Source organism: Gasterosteus aculeatus, chromosome 8 (assembly GCF_964276395.1).
Source record: "Gasterosteus aculeatus chromosome 8, fGasAcu3.hap1.1, whole genome shotgun sequence".
NCBI classification, from domain to species: domain Eukaryota; kingdom Metazoa; phylum Chordata; class Actinopteri; order Perciformes; family Gasterosteidae; genus Gasterosteus; species Gasterosteus aculeatus.
In genome coordinates, this window is record NC_135695.1 from 4,162,166 (window position 1) to 4,178,300 (window position 16,135).

Below are 16,135 nucleotides of genomic sequence, written 5' to 3' on the forward strand. Positions count from 1 at the left end.
TCAGTGTTTGTACTTCAATTCATGTCTACATAGGCAGGAGTCCTCTTCACGGGGGGGTGCACCACCGTCCACCGCCATGTTTCTACAGAAGCAGAACAAACCAAATTCTAGAGAAGGCCTTTCACATTTTTATGTACCCACGAGGCCACCGTGGTCCTGTGACACACTCGGAAATGATGTCAAACTGTGCCTACGTCAAAATGCATAAAGGTATACGTGTAAACTTCAATATCAAGAGGTAACAGGCACATTATTTTTATTGATTACTAATGCAATAAAACATGGTTGGATAGAACATTTGAAATCAGTCACAGGCAGCACTGGTGTTATGAAAGAAGCTGTCACGGTGTGGTTCACTTCCTGTAATATTTTGTAGTTTTCTGCCACTCGTGTCCCTGGGTAACTTCACTTCCTGCCTTGTCCCGTCATCCCCTGTGATCGTCTAATAGTTTCCACCTGTGTCCAATCACCTGCACCTCCCTAGTGTATTTAAGCCGTGTGTGTCTGTTGTCACTTGTCGCGTCATTGTCTTTGGCCACGCATGTCCTTGTCTATCGTCGTGGATGTTTGTAGTTTCCTGCCTGCTGTTTTTCCCCTGGTTCCTGTGTATTTTTGCCCCTTGGCCTTTTGCTTTTGCCTATTAAAGTCTATTGCTTTGAGAAGTCTGCGTTTGAGTCCTACCTCCTTCACACATCCCTGACAGAAGCTGTGAGTCAACCTTGTTAAGCCTACTTTTAGAAAATAGGCTTAATTTTGCTTTCCAGAAGCCATTTCCTTAATTGCGCTGGACGATTTACTGTACGCACAATAATGTCTGAAAGGCTAATACTAACGTATCCTCCGGCCTTCAGCATGAGAGGAGGTCAAAGACGTTACCGAATGTGGTAAGTGCGCGGGGGGAGTCGGGGGGAGCAGAAAATTGGTCACTTTGTGCACTTAGTACAGGAACGTTAAATACCACAGCAGTGGTTGGTAAATCTCTTCCACGTAGGACCTGCACATCCCACGGTGGGCCTAATGAGGACCGAGGTAGCTTAAAGTGCGCTTGGAAATTGCAGTTTAACATCAAACTTTGTCTTGCCGAGAGTCATGAGGACATCAAAACCACACTTGTATGGTAAATGTGAAGCTAGTTAGCGGGTGGTTAGCCCAGGCTAGAACATGTATACAGACAAGAATTAACATACAAGCGACTGAACTCTGACACTCTAGTAGTAGTTTGTTGCCGCAGAAAATTGCTAGTTTGACCTCCAGGCTTCTGTTTTTTGCGCTAAGCTAATCAGCTGCAACATCATGATTGGTCGACAAATAAGTGGTATCCATCTTATCCCTCAGCAAGTAAACACAGAAACGTCAAATAAAAAACAGTTGTAAAGCTACATAACGCAGAGTTGTTACAAACATTATGTCTCATATGTACAAAGTCACTCAAAGCTTCTGTCTGGCAAACAGTCTGAAAATGCACGACTGGGCTAATTCGTGTCGAGTTGCAAAGCAGGGCCAGTTTATCTTCAATTTCCAGCCTGTCTCAAAAATGTATTTACTTTCTATCAGCTTTTCGATTGTCACTGATAAATATGTTTGAATCCCACACTCCAGCTGTCAGAGTGACCACTTCTCTCCCCAGGACTTCCCCTCTGTGTCCTTCAGTCTTGTTCCCCTGAAGCTGCTTCAGTTGTCCCCATGTCCACATGTCAGGAGCTCCCTTTTGAACTCACTGCCGTCCTACACGTCACCTCTTAGCGCGGCTTACTCGCTCGCACATGATTGACAGGTACTGGGTCAGCTTCACCATGGCAATGATGATGGTTCCTCCAATCAAGGTGCAGGTTGGCCAGAACAGGGAGTGGAAGACCGCAACCCGGCCGTAGATCTGCGTCAGGATGGCGCTGTCCGTCCTGTCCGTGGGGTCCACAAAACACGTAACTGTGCGCTGAGACCTGAGACGTTCAGAAATGTTCTGAACGACAGCGTGCGTGGCTGCATAGTCCTTATGGCACTTTGGGATGTAAAAGCACTGAAAGGAAGCATTAAAAAAAGAGTTATTAAGACTTGTATGGGGATCGTTCATTGTGAGGTTGTGTCGTGCTCCACACCTCTGGATCGCCGTCCTGCGTCTCCTCGTCGTGCAACAATCGCACCACCTTTCCTGAGGAGTTGAGGCTCACGAAGACCTGCAGACAGGGGTAACGGGAACTCCTCCGGCACTCTGCTCCACAGCTGTACGAACAGCTTACATCGCACACGATGGTGGAATTCACAACGGTGCAGCTAGTTTTGTCCGTCCACACGCTGTAGAGACAGAGCGAATGTTTCCAACGTGAGCTTTCAACTGGTTTGGTGGTTCGTCACAAGGTGGGAAAATACAGAAGCGAGCTCGTGACATTACCGGTCTGAGTAAGCGCGCAGTATGGTGATTCCCAGGACAAAGTACATCATGACCGACAAGACGACCATGCTGAGGCCCAACAGTATGGCTCGGTCCTCCCCCGCCCTCAGAGCGGTCTCCGTCTTCTTCCTGTCCAGGACGTCATATTCACGAATGTTCTGGTAGATGGATCTGAAAAGAGGTTAACATCAGTGGTGTATTTTATATTTTTGTAGTGAGTATACTGGGATTTTCCCCTCCCAGCGTCATACTCGCCTGTCCCCTGTTATCGATGACACGCGATCCACTGAACGTTCTGTCACAACGGTGGCGTTACGTATCATCGCGCTTTAGTTGGTGGGTATACGGCGTATACCTGCGTATCACGTAGACTCACTGCTCAACATTAGAAATGCACCTTGACAGTTTAAAGTTGTTTTTTTTTGTTTTTTTGTTTTTTCCCCGCAACAACACAACTCTTGTTGTTCGGTCCTCCAACTGCTGAACCTGATTCCTACACTGGTAAACCTGGGACATAAATGCATACTTTATATACCTTTTCTTTTCCTCATGAGCTTCTGTGCTATGTAAGATCCTCTCCGAAGGTATATAACTGTGCTAGATGTTCTGAATATGATCCTGGAGAGCATCCTGTCATTGTGCTCCTACGTCCTGGAATATCTACCATGTGATCACATAAGCATCCGTTTTATTAGCAAAAAGACTGGTTTAATCATTTTATTTTCTGTTTTGTTTCTTAAAGTGTGGAACTACCCACCGTCCTGCCTCAGCTCATGACCTTAGTGTCACTTTCACTGTTTTCAGTGCACACACTTAAAATCTCTGACGCTTCGTCACAACACAAACGGATTATTTAAGTGTCCATCGGTTACCCTTCAACTGTCGGCACTGCTTGAACACCAACTGGCACTGAGTGCCACACTTACATGCCGACTTCAACTTGAGCAGATATTGTTATTTGTTTCATCATCTATAGACAAACTGCTTCATCTCCTCTTCAATTACTATCATCCCCTAAATACATCGAACTTCAGTTATTTCCTACTAATATTATTGCAACTGCTTTTCAAACATTGCAATCCATTATTTTCAGCACTCTTTTTTTTATTTATTTTTTTAAGTATTACATACCTGTGCTCACTTCTTCCATCGGTTGCTTTCCTTCCTGCCCACAGAAACATGCTCTCTGAGGAATGTGGCAACTGTGGTCGACTGTTGCTGCCGGAGGAGCTGACCCGCCTGCAAATTTCCAAGACAGTGATTCAAAAAGTCTCCAGAACTGGTCCGACTTCTGTTGTCAACGGGTCAGGAGAAGTAGGCCAGAAATAGACCATGCTCAGGGAGAATTTACCGGTGACTTAATCTATCAACTAAAAGTAGTGGAATAAGATTATTGACTTTGAAATGTTACATATTAACTAGAAATAATTCCTGACATGTCTCTCTATGTGGTATAATGTTCTATATGGGTTACAGCCACTTTTATGGGACCACTCCACAACAATCTTGACAAATGTTAAAGAACGTTTGGGTCAGAATATCAAAGGCCGTTCCTATTTTAAGTGCATTTCTTTCTTCAACAACAAAGAGGAACAAACTACCCCTTCTGGTTGTAAAAACAATGTCATCACTGAGCTGGGCCGGCATGCCTCGCCATTATTTACAGCCGAGGATTAACAAGTCGTGTGTGCGTGTGATTATAGTTCTGCCTCCTTTTGCCTCTGCCTCCTTATAGTTAGTTATTTTCTTATATGTATATCTCAATAATGCTATGAAATACACCAACTACATTTGATGAGGATCTAGTGTGGGCTTGTTCGTAATTTTTAGGTGCACCTTTCACTTCTCCTATTTAATAAACATCAATACAGAGGCTAGTCAATAGTATTAATCCTAGATAACTCTAACAGTACATACATGAAACAACCTGAAAAGGCTGTTTCATGTATGTATTTGTTGTCATATGATTGCGAGCAGCCTCTATAACATATTTTGAGACAGACCATCAATCTGCCTGCATCTCCTCAGCCAGTGTGGAAACACACGTCACCTGAAACAACTGTTGTGCTGACGTTGTGTGTCTGCACGTGTTTTCCCTCAGACCGTTAGTCGGTTTGAGTTATGTTTGCTGCGTGTGTTGACTGCCGGCATACCTGCACAGGTCCACAGGCGTGTCATAATAAAGTGGGAGTTATCTTTGTAAAGCAGTGGAAACACACACACGCGTGGTCATCACCCCCTCTACGCTTTAAGACGCTCCCCAGCGGCCCGGCACGTCCTCTGCATGACGTGCCGAAATCACCCAACTGGTGGTGCTGTTGATCGTTCTATCAGTCACTCAAATGATACACACAGTAAATGTCACGTAAGGTGGCCACACACATACCAGCGTTGTCCTCGTTCTCATTCAGTGCATGATGGGGATATTAAGATGAACAAATGTGCATAAATATAGATGAAAAGTAGTTTGTTTAAAAGGCTGGACAAATAAGCAGTCCATTAAGAATAAATGCCCTGCATTTAACAAAAGGAAAGCTACAGAAGTACTAAATAGATAAATTAAGTAGCTAACTTCACCTCAAGTAAGGGTGGAGTTACATGTATTACTGTGAAGGTGGAGCTCCCTTTCAAAGGGCCTTTAAGATGAATTAAGGGGTTGTGAGAGGATGAGTAGAACACATATTTGAACCTTGGCTTTTACAAACTAAATGTTGTGTTGGTGGAACGGCTAACATCTCATTGACATTTGAAATGTGAAGCTCAAATGTTTGTAAGCGCTGGTTGAATATTTTACATTGCATTGTATTAAAAACTTAAACTTAAAAACTGTTTTGGTTTAAGTAAATAAAAAGGTTAATCATAAAAGCAGCAGTACAAGGTTATATCATAATCCTATCCCATTATTATTTTTGCCATTATCTAACAGTTACATACAAGCCAAAATCTTGTTTTTTAGTTATTAATCCAATAGGGTCAGAAGGACCTCCAGATCAATATTAGATGTTATATATTCACAATCCGTGTTGTGGGAAAGCTGTTAGTGTCAAACAATGGGACACATTTCATAAAGCCTCTGCTGCAGAACATGTTGATCCTCTTTTGACAAACAGCACTTCAATAAATTAGCAGCTCGCTGAGCGGCTAAAACCGTATTCACACAAAAGGACCGACAGTCTGCAAACCCCTCAGGGGGAAAAGTTCAGCAGGAAGTGGAACCGACCGGAGGCCAAAACAGGAAGCTCTCTGTACCTGGAGCAGTCAACACGACAGGACAAAATATTGACTGAAGCATGCACCACACACACACACACACGCACACACACACACACACACACACACACACACACACGGACGCTAGGTCTATAAAAGTAATAGGGCCATGAATGACGGATCACCTGACGCGTGCCTGAGTCAATATTTGCTCTTCCCGTACGTGGACGCTGCCTGCTTGGTTGCTGTGAACACGGTTTCAGACGGAGCGCTTAGCGGCGGCTTAGCGACAGTTCATTCTACTCCACGCGCGATAAGACGGCCAGTGAAGAATGAAAAGCTAAAGATGGAAATACAAACTCTCTGCTAGACCAGCCTTTGGGTTGGTTTATTTAGTTTGTATTATCAAATAATGAGTAACAGCACTATTAGATTTTATTGAACCTTAAACTAACAAACATTTACAGTACATATAATAACATATTTATATATACAACACAAGGGTATTTAAATGGTGTCCCACTACCAACATCCCTTTTCTTTAGCTTAGATCAAATTAAAGCTTATTTATTTGTGTAGATGTAAAATGATCGGGTGAAGATGTTGAATTTGAGCTCACCTGATTTCTGATGGTGCTGTTGGGACAAAAGTCAATGATCACTAGCGTTGTCCCCTAACGTGGCAGCTCCCTCCTCCCAACTCCTCTATGTAGCTTCCATTCAACGCACGCGCTTCTGCCCGACAGCTGACCTGGGAGTCTTTTTTACTCTAAATGTCCCAAACAAAAGTTTTACATTACTTCAGAGGACAAGAAATAAGACAATAAAAACAAAAACAAGTAGCTCCTAAACAAACATGGCAATAGTTCCACAGTTCCACAAGAAAGCATGCGGATGAAAGCTGAGAGGAAAACAGGTGGTCCACAAGTGGTCCATCATGATCGATCCTCTGGAGCCTCTGCTGCAAATAACAACCCCCTCGTGTTTGTGGCTGAGGAGACAAAAGCCTGGTGCTTTTGTGTGAGACGTCTGTCTGAGGGACCAGCTCCGTCTCACAGCGACGTCACTGAGTTTAGGCCAGTGTGGTCTCAGCGGGGAGGTGGGACGTAGCTGGACGGCGTTTTGTGTCCTTGGGATAGAGACAGGCTGGTTTAGATTAAAGATGGAAAAAAACACATGATGCGTTCAATTTCGACATCATTGACATCATGATGATGTCATTGAAGCAACGTTCAAATCAGAGAGTAAAAAGTGTAAAATAAATACCCCCATTGTAACTGATATTTTTTGCCGTTGTCGTGGTGACGTGCCGTGTGGCAGCAAAGTGCTGACCTGTTCATGTTTACAGCATCTAAAGCCCTCGCCGACTCTCCCACTGAACCCGGAGACGTCAGCAAAGTCCCTGAGGGGTCGGGCCTCGGGGGCTTGGGGGGACGTTGTGATTGGACCGTAGTGGTTTCCGTATTCAAATCACTGGCACTTTGCTTGGGCGCTCGCTGCAGAGACACACTGCCTTTGACCTCTCGGTGGATGTTAGATATGTCAAACAATGGCTCTGTCTATATGTTTGTATTTGAGGGGGGGGGTTGATGTCTGGTGGTGGAGGCATGAACAGCTCAGGTAAGTTGTCCAAGCATATTAAAAGGAGGAGGAAGAAAGGAGATCATTTCACTTTGACACAAGTGCTGTCATGGTGACACATGCAAATAGTTATTTATTCACTTCACAAAAAGGTCACGGGCATTATGTCATGAGCTGTTGACACCACGAGGGGAATGTTCTCTGATGTGGTCGTGCATCTTGTGGCACAGTCTTTTGACACATGAACCCCCGCGGCTTTTCTGGCAGGCGAGATCGTCAGGTGGCACCGTGACGCACACGCACAGACACACACAGACCTCAACATAATATCGTCCCTTCCATTCACACTTTGCCACAGGCCGCATGGGGTCATCTGGGTTTTGACTTGGGAGGTTAGCGAGTCTTTGACGCTGTGTCAAACGGACGTGACCCGGTTAAGAACAACTTGGGTAGGTAACGGCGAGTGAAAGTCCTTTGTTGGACCATTCCACGAAACGCGTGTCTCTCTTCCCTCAGTCTACCACTCTTAGCAGGCTTTCTCGCTCTTGATGATACTTCTCCGCTCTGAGGGTCTAATAATGATGCTGCTGCAGATGGCTGGCGGCCCGTCACGTCTCATAGAGGCGCTGGAGGGGGCCTTGAGCCCCGGTGTCACTTAACACAAACACACACGCACAAATACGCAGCTGTGATGACATGGTGCTGCTCCTGGAAGGTTACCCCGATGGCATGCGTTTCACTGCGCGCAGCCTGCAGATGTCTTTTGCCACCTGCCTGAACCGACGGGAGAGTCTGACACGGCTGTTGTTTGGAATGAATGAACTGCGACAACATGTAGCTGGAGTCAAATGAACTACAGCCACACGCGTGTGGGATAAAACAGACATGACGTTGCCGCAGTCACCGTCCCTCTCAAGCGTTTCTGCATTTGCCGTCCACTGCTGTTACAGCAGGTTCAAACACACACAACCTTTCCATTCGGAGAAATGTGTCGCCGCTTTATGTAACTATAAGTCAAAATCACGTACCACGATCCAAAATATATGGAAACACGCTGCAAATACAGAACGTATGAAAAATCCCAAAGCAAAACCCTGTAAAGAGGCGATAAAAGGGAACAAACTGACCTGCAGATGCTTTGTTCCTCAAAACCACCTGAGACGCCGTCATTGGAAACTCTTTTGAACCGTTCAGCGCTTTCAAAAATACATACCGGTAAGTGATAATTGAACGAACCAATGAGTCAATCGCTTCAATAAAGAAATGCTCTCCAGTTGTGATCGAACTGACGCTTTTCAGCATCTGTTTCTAACCTCTTTGGGAGTCGCCACGTTGTCCCTCACACACCTGAAGCACGCCAAAGGCTCCGGTAGCTCCTAACAAGACGACGATCGCAGCAAACACATTACTCAAAGCATCATTTTTGTCTGTTATGCAATCCTGTAATTCCCTGAAAAATTGGGAACCTGTCCTTTAAGTCAAAAAAACTACATTTTTCACAACAAGGCAGTTGATGGATTCTGAACTCTCTTTTATGCTTTTGCAAGAATTTGTAAACTTGAACAAAATTGTTTTTGTCTGTTAGTACAAACTCATTGGTGGTACAGAAAGGCTGGCTGGTATCAGAAGGTCCAAGCAGAATGCTGTTTAATAAAACTGACATGTAAGGGCACCTCAGTAGTTCATATTGCAGCACAAAGAGACATCGGCCCTCAACATGGCTGGTTTGATCCAGACATGAACATAAATTATTGTAAATACTTAAAAAACAGAGAAATGAAAAGATAGCTTCTGTCCATCTGGCGTGGTGTACTACAAGTCTTTTAGTACTTTTTTATGCATTAATGACACATACAACTGGCCCATTGGCCTAGGAATCTTTTTGATACACGTGATATACTGTAGATGGGATTAGAGTTGGCATGTTTGATACACGACGAGTGTTGATGGCAGAGAGCTGGAGACAGCTGCTGTTAATGGTTGGGACCAGACTTGGTGGCTCCCCATAGTGAGGAACTGTTAATGGAATCATCCACACTGCTGGGAAGTCCTTGTAGTACATGTAATTAAATGAACAGCTACAGTTTACGGAAGCTTTGTCACTAACTGAATTGAAATTTGGAAAAAGTATTTGAGACATGTTTGGCTTTTCTTGAGTCAATTGAAAGACAGACGGCATTTTTTAGAGGTTTTGAAACCCAAAACAATGCCTATGAGAATTATGAGGGTGAACGAATACAGTTAATGGCCATAAAGCAATGGAAAATGTTACGTCTGTGCCTGGACAAGCGAAGGTGAGAGACGGGACGTAGTTCACTGAGCGGTTTCACACTAAACTAAACTACACACGACATATTGTGATGTTGTCGACTTTCTAAATGACCTTTTTACACAAACAAAAGAAAAAGATAATCTAAAGGTGCTTGTGGCCCTCTGAGATGAGCGTGGTGGAGAGTGTGGAAGGTTGCCCTCGGCTCAATGCTTTCAACTGCTTTCTGCCATCGCTCACTTTCTGAGTCAAAGGGAGGGACTCACGTGCACTCACGTGCACGGGCACCTGGCTGCCGAAACGCAGAGAAGCTCGGATTACAACACACACACACACACACACACGCGCGCGCGGAGTGAGTTCATTCACTGCTCAGGTAGAGGTTACCCTACTGTCTCTTTACTAAGCAGGTCCACCATCATGGAGGTAAGATGTCAGAGAATACAATCAAATAAGACATGGCATTGATTTTTTTTTCATCTCAGTGATTTAGAAAATCTGCAAGTTCTGCAAACAGAACTCACAGAAATTGTCCTATCTAAAGTATATAAAGTAAAAAGTATAAAGTATACATACCACCCCCCCAATTTTTGGGGGAAATGTAATCAACTTCTTGAACATCAAAGACTTTGCTCCTAGAAAGGTTTTACTCTGTCGAAACTTTCTAAGCTTACCTTTCAAACACTGCTGAAGCCAGAAAGGTTTGCTGGCTGCGGGTGTTCGTTTTCTAACGTAATCCACCAGTCCTCTAAACTGAGCTAACACGCGATATTGTGTGTAGCAGGGACAGCAGCCCTCGGCATGCCCCCCACACTGCACAGTGAGGGACAATAAGGAACGACACTGCCCCTCTCGGCTCACTCCAACGATCAGGGATGAAGGGTTTGGTGTGGGAGGGAAACCGGAGAGTGAAAGGGAAGAAATGGATGGAAGATACCCAAGAAAACACATGATAGAGTACTTTAAAGCTCCAATATAAAAGTGTTTCCCCTGGAATAACCAATAATTAAGCCTCGCTAGATGAGATTTATTTGGCAATATTGAATGTCCTTTTAGCTCTATTTTTGGTCTCCTCCGTCTTTAGCTGCTAAATGCACAAATTATTGTTTGTCTACTGTTTGGCAAGTAGTTTATAGTGAGCATTTATACTGCGAACAGCTTCTGGAAACAGAGGAAAGCAATGCAAGGGCACATGTAGTTCCGCTACAAAGCTTCAAAAGAGTAAATAAGAATCAGTGCAGCTTTTATCAACAATATAGTGTTTTCTTTTATTTTCCTGTAGTTTTTAAGGAAAAGATCCCAATCACCTTTGAGGAAACCAAACTGTGACCATCACCGAAGAACGATATTAAGAAAAGACACTGCTACAGAATCTTATTCCCTTCACTACGGCTTCCCAGTAAACCAAGATTCAGTGACGTGGAACCTGCAACGACCCTGAATGCAAAATTCAGCTAAACACAAGTGTGCTATATGATGCCACGGTTGCTCTTGGCTTCAGGTGAGTAAATGAACGCTCTGCAGGTAATCAGTGCGCTCCTCATATCCGCCGCGTCGACACACACAGGTGGTTTCAGTGGTGCCGACCAGATCTCTCCTCAGCTGTCTCTGCTGCACCTTCCAACCTCATCGCTCAGCTTTCCACTCAGTTCAGGGAGAGCTGACAATTTATCTCCTAATCTCAGAGTTCTACACTTGTTGTCCTTAAGCCCTGGTTAGGCCATAGCGTCTTCCTCCAGTGGCTTCTCAGGGACACAGCTGTCACGATCCCACCAAAACACCACTGAGCATTGAATTACAACGCCTGAGGACACGGGGCTGTCAAATGGGAAATGGGAAATTTGCTGATCCACCTTCATTTTGAGAGTTCAATAAGATGACCGACACCACTCTGATCTCTTCCTGTTGAAAATGTGGCAGGAGCCAGGAGACCGTTGGCTTAGCACAAAAAATGGAAGAAGGGTGAAAACGCCTCCTGCTCCGTCCTCTAAAGCTCTTTAATTATCTTCTTTTTAGTCCCTTTTCAATACACGCTGAATACAAAAAGGCCAATAAAGAATGTTACAATTCTCAAAGGGCTCACCCTGTGGCGCAATGGGGACTTCTGAAGCTCCTCTGGTTCAGCATGCTCTGCTGTGTGTGTGTCTGTCCGTGACTGAGAGAGTGACACACACACACACACACACACACACACACACACATTAGGAGCACAGGATGTGGAATCCAAAAAGCAAACGGAGAGAGAATGGAAGGAAGGGAGGCTTCACTGCTTTTCCTGATGGCAGTTTCCAGAAGTTTGAACTTTGACCTGGTGAAGGCGGTTGTTGGAAATGTTCATTGAGGTTATTGATAAATTCATTTTTATAACAGAAATGACTATTTTATTGTAAGCTCTAATTCCTGTGAAATGTCCCATATTTTTTAAGTATGTAATAGAGATTGTCAGCTATTGTTACTGATGAATTAGTTAACGTGTGTTAGACAGTTTAGGGTCACGGTAAAGTTTCTACTGGGGAAAAGCTGTACCCAACCTGACGGGGAGAGCTGCTGAAACAAGACTAATGCTGCGTTTCCACCATCCATCGCATTTGGAATATTTTCCTAAAAAGAGCATAAACATCTCACTTAATGAGGATGCAAATACACTGTTATGCTTCGATAAAAAGAGATGCGGTTGTAATCAGGGTTAAGGAATTAATCATCCAGCAGTTTCAACCTCTCTAGTCTAGATATGAGGAGCCAAATGTACAATTTCAGCATAATTAGTACAGTAATTAGTTATTTACGGGAATGATTTTGCTGCAAAAAAAGTCATTAATTATTTGCAGGCAGAGGTTTAATCAGAAAAAGCTGTCCAAACGCGCAACGTGTGGCATCATCAGACACTGAGCTGTCCCCACCAGGTGGCAGTAGAGACGTGTCGTGACTGGGATGTGAAAATGCTTTGTTGGAGTTGTGCCGGTGGAGGCTCAGCAGCTGGCAGTGTGGACTCATCCATGTCCACACAGAGGCTGTGCTATTGGTCCACAGGAGGCACCGTGTCCCCTACCTTCCAGAGTCTCCTTCACCCACACGCGCACACGCACGCGCACAACACGCAGTGTTTTGACACCGGGTTCACTCAGGGCTTAGCTCGGCTTTCTATTTCAGCACTCCACCCCTGACCGCTCCAAATGGACTTAGCGGCTCCACCCCTGCCCCATCCTGCCACAGCACTGTGCCTGTGTCGGGGTGTGTGTGTGTCTAGGTCTGCGTGTGTGTGTGTGTGTGTGGGGCTTTTAATGTGTGCAGAGGTGGCAAAGGGGAAATCAAAGGAGCAAGGCATGGAGAAGAAATGTAGGTCATGTGGGATAGGAGGGAGGAAGGAGTGAAGGGAATGTAGATAGAGACAAACAAGAGGGAGGACGAAAGACGGGGACAAGACACTCGGCCTCCCAGTAGCCCTCGAGTTTCCTTCTGCAGAGATAAAAACAAAATGACAGAGGGATGGCGAGCAGCACTGGTCCTTCATCTGTATTTAGTGCGTTTGCCTGTGCGTGTGTGTGTGCGTGTGTGTGCGTGTGTGTGTTTTGAAGTGTGTGTTCTGACCAATCGACAACCATTACATTGGGATGCTCCTTCCCTCCTCCTTCTCTCCTTACACAAAGAGGTGACCTAAATACTAAAGCCGCCAAACTGTTGGAGAAAAACTAAAGAAAATGCTCTGAGAGTGTGAGAGAGTGTGTGTGGGGGGGAGGTGGGGAGGAGGGGGGTGGGGGGGGGTTTATGGTAAACGTTGCATCAGTCACGAGAGCCACAATACTGCAGCTCAGAGCTTTATTCTCGCTTGTTGGCATGGCAACCACTGAGTCAAACCAGGATCAAAGAGGACTGGACTGGATAGAGAATAAGAGATAATGGAAACGGGCACAGAGGAAGAGACAGAACGGCTCTACTGGTACACCAGTTATCAGTTACAGGATGAACCGAGAGGGCCGAAGCTAAAAAGAAAACACTATTGCTAACTAGCACCTGTTAGCTGCCATGTGCTGTAACTGAACAAAGAAAGCATCAGTCAAAAGAATACAAGTCCTTATGGAAGCCCATTTCCGCCACAAAAAAAAGAAGAGTTAGAAAGTTGAAATGATGAGATATAAAGTCAAAATTCTGAGAATTGTGCAACGACAGAATAATTAGTTTGCCATTGCCTTTAAAGCAAGCAATGCTGCTTTCTGCCATGGTAAATATTTAAATGCGTAAACTCCAGAGCGAGGGACCATATGATGGTTCTGAAGTCTAAAGAGACTAAAACTACAAGTTTTAGGTTTTTGACAAGTCACATCCATTGTTAAAATAAGCCATAGGTAGAAACCAATCTGTGGTCATATATTTGCCTCCTCTATTAGACTCACTGCGGCAGTATTAACAACATCTCGCACTAAAGTGATGTTTCCAGCTGCACATGATGTTCACATGCTGTCCTGTGGTCGGGTAGAGAATGCCGTTATTAAGCCTCTTAGGAAAAGTTGCATGTGTACATGTTGGCCAGCCCGTTTTTAGAGCATCTGCACGCTTCGCCCGTGGACTTGTTCCAGGCTTAAAATAACTTTAGCACACAGCTCTGCATCTGAAAAAATAATGTGTGTGTGCATAGCTATCTATAGACAATCTGCACCAAGATCCCGACTGTCTAACAGAAGATTAAGATGCTGCACTCTCACCTGCTCTGCTGCAACGTGTGCATGGGTTAGAAGTGTGGGCTGGTTCAGAGTGCATTGCTATTAGTCTATTACTTTACATTTGTGTGTTGTCATGACAAAAACACAATGACGGATCACAGGACAATATACATGGTACAGCAAATCTACCTTTCTATTGCATTTTGCAGGCTCAGGGACACTTTTGTCCTTAAAATGACTGTTTACAATAGACAACATTCCAGTAGTTAGTATTCAGGCAGCTTGTCTCATTCTCTGTGCAGACAGTTTATGACATCACACGGGAGAAATCCTACAAGCCAAGTGTTGATTAGAAGGTTATAGAAGAAGATTTGTTTTTTTCTTCAGTGAAACACAAAGCCAGTACATTTGGAATTCATTTCCACCATTTGAACAAGTGAGGACACAGTGTGTGGTGAGGACATCGAGGTTAGATGCTTTTGTCAACTGCGAGAACAGAGCCGTTTTTGAACAGATCATGTGTGTGCGTTAGTGTGTGTGTGTGTGTGTGTTTAAAGTGCATGTATGCCATCATTTCTCAGAAGCCACAGAGCTGGTTGCCATGGGAATGGTGCAGGGAGCTCCTCATTCTCCCACCAATGGGCTTCAGTGATTTGTTACCGCGGGAAACCTGGCCTGTTTCCTAGGAGACCAGAGGCTGTGTGTTCCAGCTCAAATGGAGAGTTGTTTCTGCTCAAAGGCAACTGAAGATGAAACGCGGTGGAGAAAAAAAAAGCTTCTCACAGATATGTGGGTCTACTGGTGAGTGGGGGCAACAATAACCTGGCTGAGGAAAACAGAATATCAGCCAGTGAGCGTCTGTATAAATGATGTGACGCTGCCCTGCGTATGGGTGAAGATCTGCCCGTTGGTAACAACTTGAAGAATACGTCTGGGGTTATTTTGTGGTTTTCTTATTGGTTTTGTTGGTTTCTCTCTTTTGCTGCGCATTAAAAAGAAAAATGTCCCGATGATGCATTAACCTTGATTTGTAATGAAAATTCTACCTAAGGATTTGTGTGACAGCTTTCCTGGGGAGAATGGCACATTCTACATCTAGATGGTTTAGTGCAAAGAGAAAGTATTCAAAACACGATGAATTATTGATAAGTGAGCCATCTGGAGATGCAAATAACCTCTTACTAATTCACCAAGAACATCACCTGTGTGCGTGACAGCACTGCATTGCAGAGAAAAATATGCCAGAGCACATAACACCACTTCCTGTTGACGAAATGACAACCGCAGTTACAGTTTGAGGAGAAGATTCATTACCTGGAGTATTTAAGTGTTCCTCTTGTCATGAGGGCCGCTCTGCTGGATGTGTCTCTGGCATAAATCAATAGTGTTCCACTGAAACAAATGACAACGCATTACACTGTAAAACATGTAGCTTAATGAAAAGAAAGGCATGCAGGACAAACTGGGGCTGTCGGATATTTAACCCTCTTTGTGAAGGTTGGCTGTGTTTGCGTACGTGCGCACGGATCCCCGCATGCGCTCGCAGCCATTGCAAAGTCCCTTTACTTGATACGCATGGTCCATAAGATACTGGCTTTCAAATGCCTGGTGTGTTTTGTTCAATGTAAACTGTGAGGCCGTCTGGCTTTGAGTGTTTTCACCACTTGAGGCAAAATGAGCCACCCTTGACGGTCTTGGAAGATACAGTATGAATAATAATAACATAAAGTCCGCTGCATTGGGTGGACGGGGCCGTGCCCCCGTGTTGTGCGACGCGTACGTCAGTGCAGATTTCGGTGTGTCGTGTTTGCAGTGCTTCTGTTTTCATCTCTTGAAGAGAAAGAGGTCGTTCTACTCCCCTGAGTATTCTCGCTGCACTGACACAGACTCACAGAGGCAGGGGGAAGCGAGAAGCAGGGAAGGAAAGGTTTCGTTACGTGCGTGAGAATAAAACACTATTCCAGAGGCTCTGTGATGGGATGGAGAGGTTGAATGCTGGAGGGTTTTTTCTCGGCACTGGGACACATTG

The 16,135-nt window shown here is 44.6% G+C and overlaps 1 protein-coding gene and 1 long non-coding RNA gene across 7 annotated transcripts in view; one reads left to right on the plus strand and one right to left on the minus strand.

Moving 5' to 3' along the window:
• LOC144411363 (uncharacterized) overlaps positions 1-16,135 on the plus strand; it is a 244,779-nt gene that overhangs the window by 132,302 nt on the left and 96,342 nt on the right. The gene's annotated exons all lie outside the window — the stretch shown is intronic.
• On the minus strand, positions 240-11,642 carry LOC120823777 (calcium-activated potassium channel subunit beta-2). Of its 6 annotated transcripts, none has more exons than XM_040184065.2 (6): positions 11,532-11,612; positions 6,219-6,367; positions 3,521-3,628; positions 2,390-2,560; positions 2,097-2,292; positions 240-2,017 (listed from the first exon to the last, which is right to left on the minus strand). In XM_040184065.2, the coding sequence occupies exons 3-6, from the start codon at positions 3,568-3,570 to the stop codon at positions 1,733-1,735; spliced, it is 702 nt and encodes a 233-aa protein (XP_040039999.2). In that variant the 5' UTR covers positions 3,571-3,628; positions 6,219-6,367; positions 11,532-11,612; the 3' UTR covers positions 240-1,732. The 6 variants fall into 6 exon arrangements, with proteins under 6 accessions (XP_040039999.2, XP_077963693.1, XP_040040000.2 ...); XM_078107567.1 differs by having other exon boundaries at positions 6,219-6,727; positions 11,532-11,610; XM_040184066.2 differs by lacking the exon at positions 11,532-11,612 and adding an exon at positions 10,123-10,265.